Raw genomic sequence first — 23,132 nt, forward strand, 5'->3', positions numbered from 1 at the left:
CATAATAAAGACCCAAATACTTACTGAAATGGCAAGCACCTTCAAGAGTTAACAAGACTAAGGATGTTATAATGCCCCTGTATCGCTCCATGGTGTAACCTCATCTGGAGTATTGCGTTCAATTTTGGTCTCCTTATCTCAAAAAAGATATAGTGGCGCTAGAAAAGGTTCAAAGAAGGGCGACCAAGATAGTAAAGGGGATGGAACTCCTCTCATGAGGAAAGACTAAAAAAGTTAGGGATCTTCAGCTTGGAAAAGAGACAGCTGAGGGGAGATATGATTGAAGTCTACAATATCCTGAGTGGAGTAGAACGGGTACAAGTGGATCGATTTTTCATGCCATCAAAAATTACAAAGACTAGGGGACATTCAATGAAGTTACAGGGAAATACTTTTAAAACCAATAGGAGGAAATATTTTTTTCACTCAGAGAATAGTTAAGCTCTGGAATAGAGAGTTGCACGGGGACAGAAATCCCACCCATCCCCGCCAGGATCCTCTCCATCCCCAACCGTCCCTGCAAGGAATTACCTCCATCCCTGCCCGTCCCCATAAAAAGCAGCAATTACTTCAGACAGGATCATCAATTCCACAGTTTCTTTTGTGTTTGCGCTGCTGTTTTCCTTGTGGAATCTCTTTGGTGGAACCCTGTTTTTGTTTTCTTATAAACCTCCTCTTTTACTAAGGCTGACATGTCCATTATATTATATGGATGAACCCTGCTTCCAAAGCCTTCCATCCCCGTGGCAGTCCCGTTGGCTAGAGGGGGGTCCCCGTGGGAGTCCCTTGGGGTAAGGAGGGATTCCTGCGATCCCCATTCCCGTGCAGGCCTACTCTGGAATGTGTTGCTAGAGGTTGTGGCAAGAGTGGATAGCGTAGCTGGTTTTAAGAAAGGTTTGGCCAATTTCCTGGAGGAAAAGTTCATAGTCTGTTATTGAGAAAGACGGGGGAAGCCATTGTTTGCCCTGAATCGGTAGCATGGAATATTGCTACACCTTGGGTTTTGGCCAGGTACTAGTGACCTAGATTGGCCACTGTGAGAACAGGCTACTAGGCTTGATGGACCATTGGTCTGACCCAGTAAGGCTATTCTTATTTCTTATGATTAGATACTCCTGTCAAGGTTATGAGAAAGAGTTGTTGGCCAGAAAGACCTTTTCATTAGCAGCACCAAGGACTGTAGAACTCCCCTCCTCCCCCTTTAGATAAGATTTAATCAACAGTGTAACATTTGAAAGAAACAAAAAGTTTATTCATGGCATTTTAGCCTAGGTCTCTCCTTCAATGAAGAGCACATGGTTTTTCTCATTTTTGCAAGCTCCATTGAACCTGTCTAATTCTGTTTTTAGTGTATGGTTTTATTGTACTTTTTATTGGTTTCCTGCTTTGCCCAATTTTTTTTCTTATGTTTTGTAAACCACTTTAAATGGTTGTTCCAGGAAAGCAATATATAAATGTTTATAAACAGTGAAACTAGGGCACAAGTGCAATCCACTTTGCACATCTCTACATTATAAGAACATAAGAATAGCCTTACTGGAACAAACCAATTGTCCATCAAGCCCAGTAGCCCGTTCTCACGGTGGCCAACCCAAGGAGTATCAACATTCCATATGAAATCCCAAAGAATAGCAAAATTCCGGAATCCCAAAGAGCAACAAGATTCTAGAACTCCAAATAGTAACAACATTCCATGCTACCGATCCAAGGCAAGCAGTGGCTTCTGCCGTGTCTTTCTCAATAACAGACTATGGACTTTCCTTCCAAGAACTTGTCCAAACCTTTCTTAAAACCAGCTACACTATCTGCTCTTACCACATCCTCTGGCAACACGTTATAGAGCTTAACTATTCTCCGATTGAAAAAAAATTTCCTCCAATTGGTTTTAAAAGTATTTCAGTGAAATGCAAGCTATATGCTGCGGCGAGATTTCCAGTGTACTGTCAGGGATTGAAGGACAAAAAGTATACCACAAGTTACTTCCGGCGTTAGTGCCGCTTCTCTCCACCCCTAAACGAACCTCGTCTCATTTTCCCTGAGCTCAGAACTGTGTCTGGAGGGCCTCTGAGCATATGCAAACGTCGTGATGACGTTGTGCGCATGCATGCGACGCTGTCGTGCTGATGTCCGCACATGCTCGGAGGCCCTCCAGACATGGTCCCGCGCTCAGGGAAAATGAGACGAGGTTGTGTGGGGCGGAATTGTGGGTGTGCCACAGAAAAACAGTCATTTAAAGCACACTGAGCCCTTATCAAAACATGCTCATAGTTGAACTCTTCATAGAATAATCATGAAGTTTTGAAAAAGGATGAAACCGTTTGCCATTCTAATCATAGCACGCTTGTCAATCTTGCCTTGGGCAAAAAATATATCTATATCGACTTAACAGGTTATGCATTAAACAATTTTCACAAACAGAATGTGCTCATGCCAAAAGCACAAACATCTTCAGCATCAAATAGGCATGCTGAAACACTAAACACTTTTTCCATCAAATTAGTGTTACTGCCTGTTTATCGTAAAACAATTTTTTTGAACAATAGAAAAAAATAAATCAAAAGTCAATACAGTTCAACATTTTCCAAAATTTGCCTAATCTAAACCCACAATCCTCCCCTTTCCATCCCATCTACCCCTTTACCCAGATAAACAAGACAGGCCATAGATCAAGAAACTGTAAACTCCCTCCCCAAACCCCGAGTTACTGCCTGTTTAATGCAAACTGCAACAAATAAAAATGCACATAAAAAGACAGTGCGAGTTCTGAAAAACAGATCTAAACTCCTCCCCACCCCCACTCTCTGGTACATAAAAAGGGAAATATATTGTGTATACAGTTTATAAAGTAATGGTTCCTGTAAAGCAAGACTCAACAAAACTCAGGAGCCAATGCAAGACTGTTTACTGCAAGAGGAGCCCTGGAGCAAAGTCTCACAGGAGCTCTGTTACTACTGTGGGTTTTAGCTACTGAGATTCAGAGCCTGCACTAGAGCTGCCCGATTCAGGAAAAAAAATTTCGATTCGATTCAGCCTATTGAAATAGATTTTTCGATTCGATTTTCCTGCCCAATTGGGTGTTTTTTTAAAACATCCTGGTGGGTTTATTTTATAGTCTCTTCACCTCTTTTATAGCCTCTTCACCCCCTTTGCCCTCTCCTAACCACATTGGCGCCGTGGTGTAAACAAAATAAAGAAACAAAAAAGACTTTTCCTCTCTGTTAAATCCTAGCTCACGTTTGCGGTCTAACACCAACTCTAGCAGGATACACATTTCAAATCTGACATATTATAATCACAAAACAGAAAATACAATTAGTTTTTCTACCTTTTGTTGTCTGGTCATTATTCAAATCTTGTTGATACCAGGCTCTGGTTGTCTTCTGATAACTTGCTTGCCAGGGTCTCCTTCTTTCTTCTTTCTCCATGCTAACCATCCATATGCCATCTCTGTTGTCCCCTTCCGTTTCCCTTCTCTCCCCGGAGGTCTGGCATCTTTCATTTTTTTGTCTCCCTCCACAGATCCACCTTTTCTTAACTACCCTTTCATCCAGCATCTCTCCCTCCTTCCCCACCACCCCAGGGTCCACCATCTCTCCCTTTTTGTTCCTTTCATCCCTAAATCCCATTGTCCACCATCTCTCGCCCTATCCTGTTTTTAGACCTATTATTTCTTCCCCCCCAAGTCCGACATATGCACATCTCTTTGACCCCCCCTTCCCTCCCTCCGTGTACTTCTACACCAGGGCCCCCTCCCCTGAATGTCTGCACACCCCTGAAAGCCAACACCCCACCCCTGAAGACCAGCCTGTCCCCCCCTGAAGGCCTGCACCCCACCCCTAAAGGCCTGCATCCCCACTAGAAGGTTGCACCCCCCTCAAAGGACTACACCCCCTCCCCCCGGAAGGCCTGCACCCCCCCTCACAAAAGACTACACCCCCCTCCCCCCGGAAGGCCTGCATCCCCACCACAAAGGACTACACCCCATCTCCCACAAAGGACTATACCCCTGTCCCCCGGAAGGCCTGCGTGTTCAACTTATCTAAATTCAGCAGCCTGCCCTGCAGAAGATCGCCGCTGGCTCTACCAATCTTTGTAAGCTGCCATACGACGTCCCAGTCGTCTTCTCTCAGCCACGGTCCGGCCCCCTTCTCCGACGTCAGAGAAGGGGCGGGACCGCGGCAGAGAAGACGACTCGGACATCGTATTGCAGCTTACAAAGATCGGTAGAGCCAGCGGCGATCTTCTTCTGCAGGGCACGCTGCTGAATTTAGATAAGTTGCTGCGGGGAAGCCAGCACTAGCAGGGAAGCCACTTCCCGATTGACCCTCCTCACTCGCCCTCTAAAGCAGGAGCAGCAGGCCAGCAAGAGGCAGCTCTGCCACTCCTGCTTTAGGGGCGAGGGGGGAGGGTCATTCAACGAATCAGGAGGCAAATTTTTTGTGTGGTAAATCGATTCGAATCGTGAATCGGGCAGCATTAGCCTGCACTGTTGCCATGACTCGTGTGTCTCCTGATTTTGAAGGCCCACAGGCTGCCGTGTACCGAGCTGCTTTGAGAGGGCCATATCTCTCTGGTCCTTGTGGGCACTGAAGAACCCGGTGACGAGGACAGGATGAAGCATTTGTTGGCCCCCATGGGCACAACAGGCCAGATCAGCTCATCAGCTATGTACTGCTGGCACATGGACTATTGGGAAGGCACAAGCTCTTTTCACACCTCCCCTGAAGCCTGAGCTAGGCAAGCAGTATGGAGGGGCAAAGGATGGCATCTGAGGGCTAGAAGCTGCCATTTATCTCAAAAGGGATGTGGAACCCAGATTTCTACTAGTCTGGCACCTGCTGGACTACTGCCTGGCCTTTTTTTTGTTTTAATATCTTCTGGAACGCCTCTGCCTGCCAATGTGTTTTTCTCCCTTACAGCAAAGCCCGATGACAGAAAGGGAATGCAACTTGTGTACTGCCTTTTTGTGGTTACACATTCAAAGCAGTGGGCAATGGAGAATTAAGCGACTAGCCCAAGGTCACAAGCAAGAGTTCTGGGATTCGATTCCACAACCTCAGGTGCTGGACTATGACTAGCAATGGCACACAGCAGTGTTCCAATTTTTGCTGGCCCCTGTGCAAATGAAAAACAACTTGTGCGCCAAGTTTTTCAGCCTCGACTCAATGTGTGCAGCATATACTGAAGGAGAGAGAGAGGCAGTTGTGAGATGCAACTTGCAGTAGTCAAGGTGAGAGGTGATAAGCGCAAGGATAAGAGTGTGGAGAAGGGTTTTGATGGTGTGCTCTGAAGGAAAGGGTCAGATTTTGGTGATATTATACAGAAATAAGCAACAGGTTTTGGCAGTCTGCTGGATTTATGCAGAGAAAGAGAGAGGAGTTAAAGATGACCTTGAGGTTGTGAGCTGATGAGACAGGGAAGATGAGAGTGCCATCCACTGAAATAGAGAGTAGGAGGAGATGAGAGGTGGGTTTAGGCAGAAGAATAAGTAGCTCAGTCTTGGCCATATTCAGCTTTAAGGAGCGGTGAGACAGGCTGAGACATAGTCCTGGATACCTGCAGAGATTTCTGGTGTGGAGATATAGATTTGGGAATCATCAGTTTAGAGATGGTATTGAAAATCATGGGAACAGATCAGAGTCCAAGGGAATGAATATAGGTGGAGAAGATAAGGGGTTCCAGGAGACAGCCCTGGGGTACCTCGACTGATAGCGGGATAGGAGTGGAGTAGAATCCACTCCTGTTTACACTAAAGGTGCTGCCCTGAGTAGGCCCACACTTGCTATTGGAAGCTAAGCAGGGTCAGGCCTGGCTAGTACCTGGATGGGGAGCCACTGGGGAATACCAGGTGTTGTAGGCTGCAGGGTCCTAGGTTGGACATCAGCAACATAGCTGAGCCACACACTTTGCGGGAGAAGACAGCCCTGCTTAAGTTAAGGATCTGCATATAGTTTTAAAACACAGGATCTCGTGCAAAAAGTTGCTTTCCCAGGAACAGCTGAGAGCTATGCAGTTTGTGTGAAAAGTACGCCTGCCAGGGTTTCCCAAAAAGCTGTGCTGCAGTACTTACAGTTCACCTGGGTAGGGTGATGTACTCTGATATTTTCTTCTTTAAAATCCACAGCCACCCAATGACTTCTCCCCACTTTCATAGTCTGCCTAAACTTATTTAGTCAAATTACTACAGCATCCTAGTCAGGATCATGCATCAGGACTCTGCCCAAATTCAACCACTCGAAGAGTCACTCTTTAGTGATAATTATGAACAATTTTGTAAGGGGGGGGCTCCACAACAACCCCAGACATGGCCAACTCAGGGGAGAGAAGACCTGACCTAGGCTTCGTTTGGGAACCTTCTACATGGGAATGTCTGTCCAGGAGGGGGAGGGAAATAAAGCACAGTTACTTACCGTAACAGGTGTTATCCAGGGACAGCAGGCATATATTCTCACATGTGGGTGACGTCATCTATGGAGCCCCGATGTGGAAGCATTTTCAAGCAAACTTGATTGAAGATTTAAGTTTGCTCTGCTGCTCCACGCATGCGTGCCTTCCTGCTCCACTAGAGGGCGCATCCCCTCGTGGTCTCCAGTTCACTTAACTAGCAAAGAAGCCAACCTCGGGGAGGTGGGCGGGTTGTGAGAATATATGCCTGCTGTCCCTGGATAACACCTGTTACGGTAAGTAACTGTGCTTTATCCCAGGACAAGCAAGCATGATATTCTCACATGTGGGTGATCTCCAAGCTAACTGAAAAGGGATGGAGGGAAGTTGGCAATTTAAGCAAATAGATTTCGCAATACCGATTGGCCGAACCGGCCATCGCTTCTGGACAGTGAGTCCAGACAGTAGTGGGAGGTGAAAGTATGAACCGAAAACCACGTGGCGGCCTTGCAGATTTCCTCAATAGGTGTGGACCTGAGGAATGCTACGGAGGCTGCCATCGCTCGGACCTTGTGTCCCATTACTCAACCATGCAGCGCGAGACCAGCCTGAGCGTAGCAAAAGGTGATGCAGTCGGCCAACCAGTTGGACAAGGTGCGCTTGGAAACTGGGTGGCCTAACCGGTTTGGGTCAAAGGACAAAAATAATTGTGGGACTTTCCGGTGTGGTTGAGTGCGTTGGAGGTAAAAGGCCAACGCTCTCTTACAGTCAAGAGTGTGAAGCGCCACCTCTCCGGGGTGAGAGTGGGGCTTGGGAAAAAGCACGGGCAAGACGATGGACTGATTGAGGTGAAAATCAGACACTACTTTAGGCAGGAACTTTGGATGTGTGCGGAGTACTACCTTGTCATGGTGGAAAACAATGAAGGGTGGGTCCGCTACCAGAGCCTGTAGCTCACTAACTCGCCGGGCGGAAGTGAGTGCAAGCAGGAAAATCACCTTCCACGTGAGGAATTTAGGATGGCATTTGTCTAGGGGCTCAAATGGAGGTTTCATTAGTTGAGCCAGAACCACGTTAAGGTCCCAAACCACCGGAGGGGGTTTGAGAGGAGGGTGGATATTCAGAAGACCCTTCATGAAGCGAGAGACTAAGGGGTGGAGCGAGAGGGCTTTTCTTTCCAGGGGCTGATGAAAGGCCGCAATCGCACTGAGATGTACTCGAATGGAGTTGGTCTTTAGGCCGGAGTGAGATAATTGAAGTAAATAGTCAAGGACCAGAGGGACGGGGACCGACACCGGGTCCTGGCTGTGAGAGGAGCACCAAGCTGAGAATCTGGTCCACTTTTGAGAATAGCAGGTTCTCGTCGAGGTCTTTCTAGAGGCCTCCAATATCTCCTTGACTGATTGAGACACGGGGAGAGAAGTCGGGGGGAAAGAAACCAAGCATTCAGATGAAGAGATTGAAGATTGGGATGTAACAGCGAACCCTGACTCTGTGAAAGTAGAGAGGGAAACCGAGGCAGAGGCAGTGGATCTCTGACACTGAGTTGAAGTAGAAGGGAAAACCAAGGCTGGCGTGGCCAGCGAGGAGAAATCAGGATCAGGGTGGCTTTCACCGTTTTCAGGTGGACCAGCGTCCGCAGGATCAGAGGGAACGGCGGAAACGCGTACAGAAACCTTCCCTCCCAGTCGAGGAGGAAGGCGTCGGCCTCGAGTCGGTCCGGGGAGTGTATCCGGGAGCAGAAGAGGGGCAGTTTGTGATTGTGGGGGGATGAGAACAGATCTATTTGCGGCGTCCCCCACTTTTCGAACACATGTCGTAGGGTCTGAGAGTGCAGTGACCACTCGTGTGGCTGGAGGAGGCGGCTGAGTCTGTCCGCCAGACAGTTTTGTTCTCCTTGTATGTACACCGCTCGAAGGAAGGTGTTGTTGGAGATTGCCCATTTCCAGAGGCGCATGGCTTCCCGACAGAGGGACCAAGACCCTGTCCCCCCTTGTTTGTTTACGTAGTACATTGCTACCTGGTTGTCGGTTCGGATGAGAACCACCCGGTCGTGAAGCAGATGTTGAAAAGCTACAGCTGCGAGATAGATGGCCCGGAGCTCTAGCACGTTGATGTGACAGCGGCGGTCTTCTGCTGACCACATCCCCTGAGTGCGGAGGCCGTCCAGGTGGGCTCCCCAAGCGTATTCTGACGAGTCTGTGGTCAGGGACGATTCTACCAACAGCGACTGGTGGGAGAGCTGCGGTTGTTCAAACCCCGGGTAGGGTACCGTACGGTACTTGGCCTCCATTTTGGAGGGGACGGCTGTGACCATATAGGGGGTCTCCAGGTTCCTGAAGAAAGCCTGTTGGAGTACCGGATTAGGCGGTAAGCGAAGGGACTCTCTGGGCAGTGATGGCATGTACAGCTCCGCTAGGTACTCCTTTGAGTATCTGGAATCGGACTGGAGGTCTAAGTCCAAAGCGTGGCCCATGTCCTGGACAAAGCGAGAGAAGGATGGGCGGGATGTTCCCGAGGCCCCTTGCGGGGTCGGTGAACGAGACCTCCGTCGGGTGGAGAAGGATGGGGAGGCTTCCCTCGAGTATTGAGGCTCCTGCTCCGATCCACGCTCCGAAACCGGGGAAGCACTGTGAAAGTGTTCCGGAGTCGTGGATCTCCGACGTCTCGAGGAGCCCCTCGGAGACGATGCCGGGGTTCGGGGTACCGATCGATGACGGATCGGTGACCTCGACCCGGACTCCCTCGGTGAGAGTCTGAAACCTCGGATCGGAGCCCCGGTCCGAGGGGGAGTTCGGAGGATGCGAGGGTTGGAGAGTGATAGCTCCGTCACCCTCAGCGGTCCCGTACGAGGTGTAGGTGAACGGCCTCGTAGAGTGGGGAAACCTCGGGCCTTTTTGGAGGTACGGCGGTTCGAGGTTTCTGTCGTTTTAGCACGACGTTTTGCCCCGCGGCGGTCTGTGGAGGGAGAGCGCCTCGGGTGTCTCGGCGAGGAGTCCGAGGAGGATGGGATGCGGCGAAGCTTGCGCGCTTTTCCTCGAGGTGGCTCGACACGAGGCTCAGGCTGGTCTGGCACATGCGGGATCGAGGTCGAGGCCGGTTGTAGATGGGCCATTGCAGCGGACAGCTCCGATGAAATCATCGCTCGGAGTAGGTCCTGGAAAACGGGCACGGACAGCATCGAGGGCATGTCCACTGCCTCGGTGCGCTACACCAGGGGCGACCTCGTATCAGAGTATTCCCGTGTGGTGGAGGCACGGCCCGAAGGCTTGGAGGGCTTTACCGGGGCTGTGAGCATGGGACTTCCGCCATGCGTCGCCGGTGTCCCCGAGGCTGGCTTCTTCGCTGTTGCGGAACCTGAAGAGGGAAGAGGGGACTTACCCGGAGCCGAGGCTTTCTGTTGTCCCGAGGACTTCGGATTCGAGTCTCGAGGCGATGCCGAGGTATTCGGGGCCGAGGTCAAGGCCGGGGCCGACCTCGAGGCCGAGGTAGAGGGTTGGTCGGCGGCGAAGAGATCCGCCATGCGGGCTTTTCTTCGGCGGAGGGCCCGGTTCTGGAAAGTAGCACACTGGGGGCAGGAGTCGGTTGGATGAGCGGCCCCCAGGCAGAGGATGCACCGGCGATGCGGGTCTGTGATGGAAAGAAGCCGCTCGCACCGGGTGCACTTTTTAAAGCCGGTCAAAGGCCGGGACATAGAATCGAAAGTGGCCGCGGCTTGAGTAGCCACGCGGCCACGGGGACCCGGAAGCCTCCGGGTCGGTCAAAAACGAAGCAGGATCAAGTTGAATAAGGAAAAAAATTCACGCACAGCGACTTAATAGAGAAAAAAATAAGAAAATCGCGGTGCTAGAAGGCAGTTGGGGCAGAGCCTGAAAAAACACGACTTCTAGGCTCAGCGGAAAATTTTGAACTGGAGACCACGAGGGGATGCGCCCTCTAGTGGAGCAGGAAGGCATGCATGCGTGGAGCAGCAGAGCAAACTTAAATCTTCAATCAAGTTTGCTTGAAAATGCTTCCGCATCAGGGCTCCGTACATGACGTCACCCACATGTGAGAATATCATGCCTGCTTGTCCTGGGATAAAAGCTACTTCTAATCTGAACATAGCCTTACTGGGTCAGACCAAAAGTCCATCAAGCCCAGTAGCACGTTATCATGGTGGCCAATCCAGGTCACTAGTACCTGGCCAAAACCCAAAGAGTAGCAACATTCCATGCTACCGATCCAGGGCAAGCAGAAGTATCCCTCATGTCTTAATAACAGACTATGGACTTTTCCTCCAGGAATTTGTCCAAACCTTTCTTAAAACCAGCTACGCTATCCGCTTTTACAACAACCTCTGGCAACGCATTCCAGAGCTTAACTATTCTCAGAATGAAAAAATATTTCCTCTTAAAGGTTTTTAAAGTATTTCCCTGCAGTTTCATCGAGTGTCCCCTAGTCATTGTAATTTTTGACAGAGTTAAAAATTGATCCACTTATACTCGTTCTACTCCACAAAGGATTTTGTAGACTTCAATCATATCTCCCCTCAGCCGTCTCTTTTCCAATCTGAAGAGTCCTAACCGTTTTAGTCTTTCCTCATACGAGAGGAGTTCCATCCCCTTTACCATCTTGGTCGCTCTTCTTTAAATCTTTTCTAGTGCCGTTATATCTTTCTTGAGATAAGGAGACCATTTAGTACCCCTTCTGAGGGGATACAAAGCTGTATCTTTGCATCATCTACCCTCAGGGGATTATCTGAACTGATCAGGGCTCTCTGTCTAGGCAGGCCAAAACATCTCTCTCAAAGCAGCACACCATTCTTATACAGTTCTGCTTCTCCAACTTTTTCAGGGACTGTAGAAGCTTATATTTTATTACATACTGTACTGGTCAAAAGAAAACCAAAGCACAATAACCCAACATTAACATTAAATGTCATAGGTCTCCTACCTGCCACTTTTGTTGATGTAGGTTGCCAAGTAGCCTCGATCTTTCCAGTTATAAACAGCTTCTGTCATTTCCTGCTCTTGAAAAACGGGCTGCAGTCCTTTAAGAATGGCACGGCCATCAGCTGGAAAAATGAAGAGAGAAACTGCATTACTCAAGCATGGACGCTTTTCTTTATTAAAATTCCATACACTTAATAAATGTAATGACTGAAGAATCACAAAACGCCCCAGAAACCAAAAATACTCCATTCTGAATCGTTCAATCTGGCCAAGGCGAAGGCTACTTATCTGTTTTATGTTAGTGGCAATATAAATTTTGATAGTTTCAAAGTTTATTTAAGTTTTGATATACTGCTCATTATAATACTGAGCAGTGTACAATAAAAAATGGGGGGTGGAGAAAATATAAAGAAAGGGGATACATTACACAGACAGACATAACATACAACAGGGTAAGACAGTTACAGAGAAGTGGGTAAAACTACAATATCTTGATAAGAAAGGAAGGAAAATTATATTAGTTAAAAGGGGTAAGAACTAGAGAGTTGCGCGGGGACAGAAATCCCACCCATCCCCGCCCAGGTTACAATAAATACCGTAAAATAAAATATAGCAAAGTTACTTACCTGTATAGTCAATTTATTTATTTTAAAAATTTCTATACCGTTTTTTAGATAATTTACATACATAATTTTAAAACAAAAACATGATATAAAATAAACATACAAACAGTCCTCAAAAATCATATCTACAAAATAATACCATAACTTGCATAGTAAAAAATAACGAATACTTCATCTGTGTCTGTATATGGCCCTTTGGGGAAGGATGGGCTGGGGAGGGATTCAATGGCTGGGAGGGTGTAGATGGGCTGGAGTAGGTTTATAACGAAGATTTCGGCAATAGGAATCCAAGCACAGTACCAGGTAGAGCTTTGGATTCTTGCCCAGAAATAGCTAAGAAGAAAAAATTTTAAATTGAATCAGGTTGGGCAGACTGGATGGACCATTCGGGTCTTTATCTGCCGTCATCTATTATGTTACTCTGCCACTGACAGCGGAATTAGTACGGCATACAAGGTGATGATGTCATCCAATGACACAATGAAATCGATACTCCCAGAACTCAGAATTAGCATAAAGGTCACTACATGTGCAGCACTTTCTGAGCACAGCATTCCACATGGTCTAAAGCTTAAAGTTAACTCTTGTGGAGATAGAGTGGGATTTTCTGATTCGTCCATCTAGAGATAACATGTTATAAGTAAGAACTTTATAACCTGCTTTTCTGCTGAAAAAGCAATCTTGTGTGTAAGTGGATAATTCCCACCTTGAGGCTTGATCCAGAATCTAATAGGATTAGTCCAATGTGTAGGAGCATCCTGTTAAAAACATGTTTGTACAGACCAAAACTTTTCTTCATTTCTTACAGGAATTTTTTTTTGCCATCATTGTTGGGGTTTTTTTTTTTTTAAATGTTTGTTTTGAGAACAATATTGTCAATAGAATGTAATTCCTTCCTTCCCCTGTTATTTCATGAAAAGTATCACTGGCATTCACAAGTCGAGTTCCCACAGCAATCTCATGGCAGCCATTTTTAAAAGCGAGACTGCACAGGTAGGAGCACAGGAAGATCATTCCTGCCCTGACTCAACATTAGACCGCCAGAGTTTAAGGAAGCATGGGGGAGGCCTGTGCTGGTTCTGGGAGAGGGGCGTAGTGGACAGGACCAGACACCTCCTATCCCAGATCACCACTGGACCACCCGGACTTTAAGACAGGCCTGAGGAGATGCCAGCGCTGGGTCTGGGAGGGGGAACGAATATAAACTGAGACCCCAGTTTTGGGCCATTTCTTTTTGGCCCCAAAGGAGAAATTAGGTCTTACCTAGAAACATGATGGCAGATTAAGGCCAAATGGACCATCTATTCTGCCCATCCACAGTAACCATTATCTCTTTCTCTCTCTGAGAGATCCCACATGCCTATCCCAAGTCCTCTTGAATTCAGACACAGTCTCTGTTTCTACCACCACTTTCGGAAGACTGTTCCAAGCATCTACCACTCTTTCCGTAAAAAGGTATTTCCTCAGATTACTCCGGAGCCTATCACCTCCTAACTTCAACATATGCCCTCTCATTGCAGTGTTTCCTTTCAAATGAATGAGACTCGACTCACACACATTTATATTGTGTAGATATTTAAACGACTATCATATCTCCCCTCTCCCGCCTTTCCTCCAAAGTATACAGATTGAGATCTTAAGTCTGTCCCCATATGCCATTAGTCCTTCACACTATTCCAGACCAGTAGGGATAGTCATGTCTATCAACCAGCAGGTGGAGATAAAATTCACAAAGAAGAGATGTCTTGTTATAGGCCCTACCTGACCATAGCCCTTCAGTACTTTACTTCAAGCAGAGAGAACTAAGAGAACAAGACCCTGGGCTAGTGCTGCCTCTGTCAAACTCATAGACCTTTAGTTGCATCCTTCAAGTCACGCGGTCTGTTTTCTCATTCTTTTTCTTTATTTTTTAAAGAAGGTGAGGACAGAATCAGCAAGGACTGCCTCCATCAATACCCTTCTCAACCTCAGACAGCAATGAATAAAGGGTCACTGCAGTTCCAGCAATGTCACACAGAGAGAGGGAGGGCCTCTGGAATAGTGTGAAGGACTAATAAGAACATAAGAATTGCTATACTGGGACAGACTGAAGGTCCATCAAGCCCAATATTCTGTTTCCAATAGTGGCCAACCCAGGTCCCAAGTACCAAAACAGATTTTAGGACAGTTCAAGCATACCCACACCACAAAGGAGCAACACACTGAAGACTACAGACACAGTGAAGCCACTTCAAAGGCCTGCTTTAGCGCATGCTCTATCTTTCCATCTTGAAGATCTTTTAGGGTAATGCCCCCTTCCACTGGAAGGGTCTTCTTCTTTGTAATGGTCAACACCAGGGCATCCACCCTGAGAACCTGGAACTTCTCCTTTTCTTCCAGCAAAAGAGGATACAACCGAGCCATAGCTCAGCCCATCTTCAACCCCCATATCCAGTCTGTCACTCTGTAACAATCAGTTCCTGTATATCCGTAAAAGCTTTTGGGGGACCCCATAGTCCTCTTATCACAGAAACCTTGTGCACCCATTGTTGGTGCTGAAGGATCTTCAATGGACAGGTTGGCCAGCGCATCCGAAATAAGGGAATTCAACTTGTTCCTGCAAAAGAATTGTAAGACTTTAGGGTCATCCCCCTGTTCAGGAGGGATCTCCCCATCTTCCAAAGGCTCCCTATCCAAGGACCTCTCAGAACAAACTGAGTCCTTCTCTGAAGGAGGTGAAGACACACACCTCTCTGCCCACACCCTTAGCCAAGTTCAAATGCTTATGCAATCGAGGAGCAAGAGACACCCCCCCCAAGCAAGGGATTTAAGACTTCTGCTAGAACCTGACCACCCCCCACCCCCGGGAAAGGCCCTGCAGAATCTGGGACAGCATGACCTGAAGCAATACTAGCACAAAATCTAGTGAAAACGTGGGCCCCTGCCCTGTAGACATGCCAGAGGAAGAAGGCCCTGATGCTCCCAAACCCGCGGGAGAGAGAACAGGGGCAAATCCATTGAGACCACATGGGTCCAAGATGGTCACCACTCCTGTACTCCGCTGGGGTGAACTTCCAGCAGCCATTTCACCAGTGCTGGCAAGCCACAAAACCACATGTGGATGCCCGCAGTCAAACCCGACAGTCTCCCCTGCTTTATTCACTTCTGATCATGCCTTTGGGGCCTTACATGAGCAATTTTTTTCCAAGACCTCTCGCTGCACTCCGCAGCGCTTGAATGACTCGTGGGTGCCATCATCTTCGAACTGCGACGCTCCGGAACCCCCTCCCCCCAGCTTATTTGAACATCTTCACAGTTCTGCGCTGACAACTCCCAGCTATCGCGGCTCACCAGAAGCTCGCCCTGCCAACCTTGCCTTGCTGAGTTTGATCTCGGGTGCCCTGCTGCTTTGTTTTTAATTTTTTTGCAGCTTACTCTTAAAGAGCCGAAGCCCTAAAACAAATAAACAAAGCCGAATAAAAGCAAATGCTTTCAAACAAAGCTGATTTCAATGACAGAGGCCACAGGGTACTAAGGCACTGAGAGAGAGAGGGAGAGCCGAGACAGAGGAGGATAGGTAAGAGACAGAGGCTGGCACCACTGAACATGCACCCCACAGGCCCTCTAGAAGGAAGCTCAACTGGGAGCCAGCTGACCAAATGGACCAGAAGCAGCCTAACCAGAATCCAGAGCCGATAGACACAACCATCCACTTGCTTGGAGATAGAAAATACCGAAGGACTGTAGTCGGGTAGGATCTACATAGAACAGCTATTCTTTGTGAAGGCTGGTCGAAGGACAAAACTATCCCCATTGGTCTGGAATAATAGGAAGGATGCTTTGGAAATCTCAGTTTATATCAGAATATGTATGACAAGTACCTCCATGTCTTCACTATCCTGCTTCTATTCCTGGAAAAATTATATATCTTTCTTTCAGTCTGTCCTATATGCTTTAGGATGAAAATTGCTGACCATTTAATCACCCGCCTTCTGGACAGCATCCATCAGTACTCCAAATCAGGTGTGATCAGTCTTATACAGATCCACCATCAACTCCTTATTCTTCTTTCTACGCACCCAAGCATCTTTATGGCTTTTGCCATCAACTCATCTACCTGTTTGGTCACTTTAAGATCATCAGATATGATCACCACCATGTATAGATCTTCTTTTTCATGCAAATAAGTACTTCACCCCCCTGTACCGTACCTCTCTTGGATTTTTGCAACCCAGATGAATGATTCTGCATTTTTTAAGTATTAAATCTTTGCTGCTACTCTAGACCAGTGGTTTTCAATCTTTTTACACCCGTGGACCGGCAGAAATAAAAGAATTATTTTGTGGACCGGCAAACTACTAGGACTAAAATTTAAAAACCCCGTTTCCGCCCCATCTCCGCAAGCTCGGACACCTCAGTAACTATTGAAAAATAGACAAATATAGTGCAAAATATAGACAGCAGATATAAATTCTCAAAATTGACACGTTTTGATCACTAAATTGAAAATAAAATCATTTTTCCTACCTTTGCTGTCTGGTGATTTCATGAGTCTCTGGTTGCGTTTCCTTCTGTCTGTGTATCCTTTCTTTCTGCACTCAGGCCCAAGAATTGTCCCTTTCTATTCCCTCCCTCTTTCCTTCCTATGTCCTTAGTTCACCCAGTGCCTCCTTCCCATGTCTTTAGTGCCCCCAGTGCCTCCTTCCCATGTCCTTAGTGCCCCCAGTGCCTCCTTCCCATGTCCTTAGTGCCCCCAGTGCCTCCTTCCCATGTCCTTAAGTGCCCCTTCCTGTCTTTAGTGCCCCCAGTGCCTCCTTCCCATGTCCTTAGTGCCCGTTCCTGTCTTTAATGCCCCCAAGTGCCTCCTTCTCATGTCCTTAATACCCCTTCCTGTCTTTAGTGTCCCCAGTGCCTCCTTCCCACGTCTTTAGTGCCCCCAGTGCCTCCTTCCCACATCTTTAGTGCCCCCAGTGCCTCCTTCCCATGTCCTTAGTGCCCCCAGTGCCTCCTTCCCATGTCCTTAGTGCCCCCAGTGCCTCCTTCATATCTCTTTAGTGCCCCCAGTGCCTTCTTCCTATGTCCCTCTCACCTTCTTCCACACTTTGTCCCACCCCCGAAGCCAGCCTGCTTGCCTGTCTACCTCTCTCCCTCCCTCCCTGGCCAAAGCCAGCCTGCTTGCCTGCCTACCTCCTTCCCTCCCTGTCCCACAAAAAAAAAGCCTCCCTCCTTCCTTTTCCCCTGCTCTTACCACCCTGCTGCTGCTGCTAAAGCCAACAGTTCCAAGTCTTCTTTCCAATGTCAATTCTGACGTCGGAGAGGACATTCTTGGCCAGCCAGGCAGCGATTGGCTGGCCCAGAACGTCCTCTTCGACGTCAGAATTGATGTCGGAAAGAAAACTTCCTGTTGGCTTTAGCAGCAGTGGCAGGGCGGTAAGAGAAGGGGACCCGGGAAAAGGAAGGAGGGAGGGACAGGAAATGATTGCCTGTCCCGTTGTCCCCAAACACAGCTTCGGGATGTTATCCCGAAGCTGTGTGTAGGGACAACGGGACAGGAGGTCTGAAAACAGACCTATGGTCACTTTAATCTTGCTGGCCCTGCGCAGACCAGCAGAAATTTCCTGTGGACCGGTCCGGCGGTTGAAAAACAGTGCTCTAGACTGTTCCTCAAGTTTTGCTAGATCCCTCCCTATATTATTTACACCTTTTCACCTGTACGATGAAATAATGCTTCTCATTTGCTATCCAGAGTTTGTCAAATACTCAAGAAAAGGATCTTTATATGGTGGATCATTAACAGGCTCTCTCACCTGTCACTTGCAGCTGACTCAACTATTTGTTTTGTTTGATTCAAACAGACCTGATAAGGATGTTGTGAAAGAAGTCTAGCAAACAAGCTGGCTGCCTGCGTACAAATGTCCTATGATCCAAGTGCAACTCCTTTCGGCTCCAAAGTCAAGCCTCATAAAATTAGAGCCACATGACGTTGGCCATGCTGAAATGGTCCTCTCTCTGCCTTTTTGTAGTTACACAGCCACATTCAAAACAGTTTACATACAGGTACTCGAGCATTTTCCCTATCTGTCCCAGTGGGCTCACAATCTATCTAATGTACCTGGGGCAGTGGAGAATTAGGTGACTTGCCCAGGGTCACAAGGAGCAGCGCAGGGTTTGAACCTACAGACTCAGGGTGCTGAAGCCGTAGTTCTAACCACTGCACCACATTCTCCTTCTATCATTACTCACCCACTGCATACTATTGGTTTAAGCTTCAACATGGACTGTGTCTTTGGTCAAGCTGAGAGATGCCGCAGAACAGAACACTGGTCTTTAATTACTTTTCTTTCACTTATTTTTCAAAGAGTGAGTCTCTAGTACAGTGTGTCTCCTGAGATTTCAGGTGTGCCGCGACACACTGGCAAGGAGGAGAGTCATCCAAGCCGGCTGCCTGCCTATAGGATGTGCTTGTCGCCTGTAGGAAATCAGCTGGCGTGGACGAATCTCTTCCTGGCCGGCGTCTTTCGTTTCCCTGCAATGGCAGGGTCGCGGCAAGATGGGCCTCCGCGCATGAGCATGATGTCATCGTATCAACTTCCGGGTACCTTTCAGCTGGGGCACTGCAATTAGTGTGACGCCAGCCAGAAAAGGTTTGTGGGACACTGCTCCAACAAGGTACAACCATTAAAAGAGTAGACATTCTCTTGTAAGCCAGAAGCTTGCAACCTTGCCAAATAATCGGCCTGAAATTGAAGACACACAAAATGTCCAAGATATCAAAGTCATCCTAAGCTTTCCGTATTTGTCAGTTTCGGCTAAAATGCAAGCAAGCTGCTCCTGAGCTTGTATATAAAGAGTCGACGCAGCAGAGGACAGGCCCTGCCAGGGCTGGCCAGAAGCTGCCTGTTTATCACAGCTTTCCCTGCTCGCCGGCTGCCGCTACATTGTCGGGTGAGTGAGGGAGGAGGGCGGGAAGTGGGGTTGTCAGGCCCAGCTCTGTTGCTTCAGGAATGGAGGGAGGAAGGAGGCTGTCAGGCCTGGCTCTACTGCTTCAGGTAAGGGAGCGGTTTTTTGTTTGTTTGGGTTTGTTTTTTTTGGGGGGGGGGGGTAGAAAGGGAAAGAGAAAGTGGAAGAGAATGGGAGAGAGAAAGTAACCAAGAAAGAAGGGAAGAAGTGGACCTACAAGTGGAGGTGAGGGGGATGATAGAGTGAGGTGGAAAGGGGGAGACAACCATTTTTACATTAACTTTCAAATAACCATAAACTACAGTTATCTAGCAACCACCAAGCCCCATGGGTACTGGATAAGTGAGATTCTACTTTACTTCTACATGTGCGTACACATATGTGTTAGGCCAGCAGGTGGACTGTTTTTGGGTTTGGGAGAAGTCTAGGATGGTAGGCCAGTTTCAAGGGAGGAGATAAGTTTTGGAGGGAAGGGACAATTTGGGTGGCTGAGAAAGCAGAGAGAGGTAGTATGAAAGCTACCATACAATTGCATTGGGGCTTTTTTTGTTGTTGTGTTTTGAGTTTTTTTTTTTTGTGGGGGGGGGGGGGTTGGGGGAGAAATCTCTTATCTAATCTTACCCATTTTCCAAATGGACATCAGTTTTGCCTTCATACGAAGTTTCATCCCATTAGATTAAATTTTTGGCCAGTTATTTTGCCCCCAGAAAGACACACAGGCAGGCAGGCATTTTTCAACCTATTTTTTTTGTATAATTATTTCAAACTGATACTCACCAATCTATTAATAACTGAAAATAGCATGTTAACCCCACTTAAGGCCAGATCGAAGAGAAGATAGTATAATGATCAGAAATATATAAGCCACAAATTTGTTCTTGGAGAATGAGATGTACAATGTCAGCGTCTATGAGACAAACTTGGTTTTTATTTTATTACATAGAGCTTTTTGGACCCCAGTTAGATTACAAAAATTAAATAGTTCCTTGTCTAATAGATGCTGGCATTGTAATCTGGATGTAGGGACTTTGGATCATCTTTTGTTTTATTGTCCCCATATCTTAGCCTTTTGGTACTCAATCTGGGATCAAGTAAATTGTTTATTGGAAAACCCTGTAGCGTTATCTTATGATACTGTGATATTTGGAATGTCTATGAGAAAAGAGTCAGATATCATCGTCTAATAATAAACTTTTAATGATCATGACGGGAGTTGCCATCCAACATATAACTAATAATTGGAAAGATTATAGGAGGCTTAATTTAAATTTTTGGTGGAATTCATTATGTCACATACCCTGTTTCCCCGATGGTAAGACACTGTCTTATTTTTTTTGGAAGGCCAAAATATGCTCTAGGGCTTATTTTCGGGGGGATGCCTTATTTACCCATGAAGAAGACTACAGTACACAGTTATTGTTGAAAAAAAACAGAATTTTATTACGTTCGCGATAGGTACGTTCGCAATGCGTTCGTTGGAGGAAGAAAACGGTCGGCTGAAGAATCGGTCGGCCGAAAAATCGTACCGTGTATGGCCAGCTTTATCCATCATACCATATATTGTACCATTTAATGTCCCCAATGTTCTCCATCAGGGAAACACAGTAAAGAGATTATTCTGTAGTGCAGCATCAGAGGGGACTTGACAATGTGAAACCATTGTTTATATACCGTATGCATTTTAAACAGGCTTTATATTCAGTAAGTGGTATTGCTCACAGCAAAAGAAACCTGTCTGCGTGTCTCACTTTTGGATGTTCTGGCCGTGAACAAACTCCTGCAGTCTCCGTTAGGGAGGGATGAGGGAAGCTGCCTGTGTTTCCTTGCGCGGAGTCACGTGCGCGCGCTGCAGTCCTGTCACTTCCTCCTCTTCACTTCATGACGAGGCGCGGCACGCAGCCATGGAGGCAAATACGGTAGACGGAGGGACCACACGGAGTCACCCACCGTACCACCCGATTCGGGTAAGCGCAGGTATCGGTGGGTGGCTTATTTGCGGGGGGGGTGCCTTATTTTACATTTTTTTCTAAAAAGGGGGGGCTGTCTTATTTGATGGCCCTGCCTTATCATCGGGGAAACACGGTATATAGAATGGAAAGATCATTAGCGGTACAGAAGGGAAAATATAAAAATTTTATTAAAATATGGGAGCCATTAACATCTTTTTGTCATGATTAAATGCCATTTTTCTATTAATTATACACCACTTAGTATTGGGTGGGGGGAAGGTTTCAAGAACATGATCTTATAATGATTTATGGGCTTTGAGGGAGGGGGGGTTACATTTGTATTTATAAGATATAATGATAAGATGTTCAAGTGATTAAATTAATTGTGTTTGTTATGAATTTCTGTACACTTGATGAAAGTTTAAAAATGAATAAAGAATTAAAAAAAAAAAAAAAAAAAGAAAGAAATGTATTATGAATACACTCTCAAGTCGACTATGGTACTATACCTAGGGAAGAACAAACAGGTGGCCCTAGATTTTAACCAAAACAGAGAATTAAATAGATGGGAAGGCCTCATTGTAGACAAAACCTCCCAAAAACCTAGGCTGCATCCTGGACTCCACATTAACTCTGGAACCTCAAATATCCCATCTCCGAAAGAAATCCCTCTTCACTATGAAACAATTAAGACTCATCAGGCCATACCTTCCATCAGCATCACTTTGCACTCATCATCCGGATGATATTGTCCCATCTGGATTACTGTAACTTCGTCTACATAGGAATTAACACCACACTAATCCACAAAATGCAGCTTATTCATAACACTGCAATAAGACTCATTTTTGGTCTGAAAAAATTTTTGACTAAAACCGCTGACCATAAACCTTTTCTCTGAATGAAGGCAGAAAAAGAGACTCATTGCTATGAAACGCCAAAACCACCTTCGGTACAAAGGAAGGTGTTTATCTAACCAATATCCCTGCCACACAGAAACAGCGAAATGGATCTCTAATGAAAGGGCTTGCAATTCTGAAATCCAGCGAGCTGAAGCTAAAGTAACGCGAAACACTGTTTTTACAAGGAGTCCTTTGATCAGCACAGAGCCTAATGGTTCTAATGGTGCTTTCTGCAGAGACTGAAGCCCTGGCCAGGGTTCGTAGAAGAGAGGCTTGAGGCAGTTGACTCCACATAACACCAAACCACATCCAGCTGCGAAGCCTGTGTGCATGAAGGCATCTGCCGCTGAAGTGTCGAAAGTCTTAGCTGTGGAACATAGCATGTAAGACCTGTACCACAACAGACTGCGAAGCCCCTATATGTGCAGCGTCTAAAACCATGTCAGTGGAATGCAGCAATAAAATCATATCTGCGGCCATCACCTACAAGTCAAACCTGTGTATGACATCTGTAACACCACCACTACAGAAAGTAGAATCGTGGGACGGGACATGTCCCTTCTACAGACGCATTACCGTCCTTTTAAGGATGTTTAAGACAATATTAGACCGGCCTATTAGGTCGCTCCTTCTGGTCTCCCCTCCTTTTTGTTTGTTCCTTAATTGTTCTTTACTATTCAAATATTGTAGTTCTTTCCCCTCTTCCTCTCGTTCCAGTTAGTCTTTGCTTTATTGTCTGTCTTTGTCTCACGTTTTTATGTCTTATGAGTTAGTTTTCCCTTCTTTTTTTTGATGCTGTAAACTTGTTTTTTCATTTTGTATAATCGCTTTGAACATGGATAAGGCGGGATATCAAATTTTAATAAACTTGATAAGATGGAAAAGCAGGATGCCAATTATGACTCAAATAGCTCTGTGCTGCCTAGGAGTGCTATGAGCAGGCCTCGACCTGCGTTAGTCTATAAACTCAGCAGGTAGAGGCCTGAAGCCAACCTTGGAGCTGCTGAGTAAGTTCCAGTGCAGTCAAACTAAGGAGCAACTACGAAACTGTTGCTTAAAGGACACAGGAAACTCCTCTAGACAGACGTGCTGGAACGTGTCACGGGCAATAAAAAAAAAAATCCTGCGCGTGGAACAGCAGGGAAAGTCCTGAGAAAACAGAACCAACATAAAGCAACAGATTCCACTGAGAAAATGGCAAAACGGCCATGTAAAACTGCACACTTGGCAAATACCCAGAGTAATAGAAAGTTGGAACTTCACCGTAGAGGCAGCCACCATCTTAAATCTTCCTCCCAACCTCACAATACCCCCTGTCCCGGGACTATTGAGGTATCTAGTGGTCCAGCGGCAGGAGCACTGTCCTCTTGCTCCTGCCTCCTAAAATAGCTGCCATGACCT

At 46.7% G+C, this 23,132-nt stretch overlaps 1 protein-coding gene across 2 annotated transcripts in view; it reads right to left on the bottom strand.

Annotated features, from left to right (window-relative positions):
* SMS (spermine synthase) overlaps nucleotides 1-23,132 on the bottom strand; it is a 127,377-nt gene that overhangs the window by 91,691 nt on the left and 12,554 nt on the right. For both annotated transcript variants that reach the window (XM_033948760.1, XM_033948761.1), the window contains exon 2: nucleotides 11,320-11,440. In XM_033948760.1, the coding sequence (XP_033804651.1) occupies nucleotides 11,320-11,440 (121 nt within the window). The remainder of the gene's footprint in view (nucleotides 1-11,319; nucleotides 11,441-23,132) is intronic.

The sequence above is a fragment of the Geotrypetes seraphini genome, chromosome 6, assembly GCF_902459505.1.
Source record: "Geotrypetes seraphini chromosome 6, aGeoSer1.1, whole genome shotgun sequence".
Taxonomy (NCBI): domain Eukaryota; kingdom Metazoa; phylum Chordata; class Amphibia; order Gymnophiona; family Dermophiidae; genus Geotrypetes; species Geotrypetes seraphini.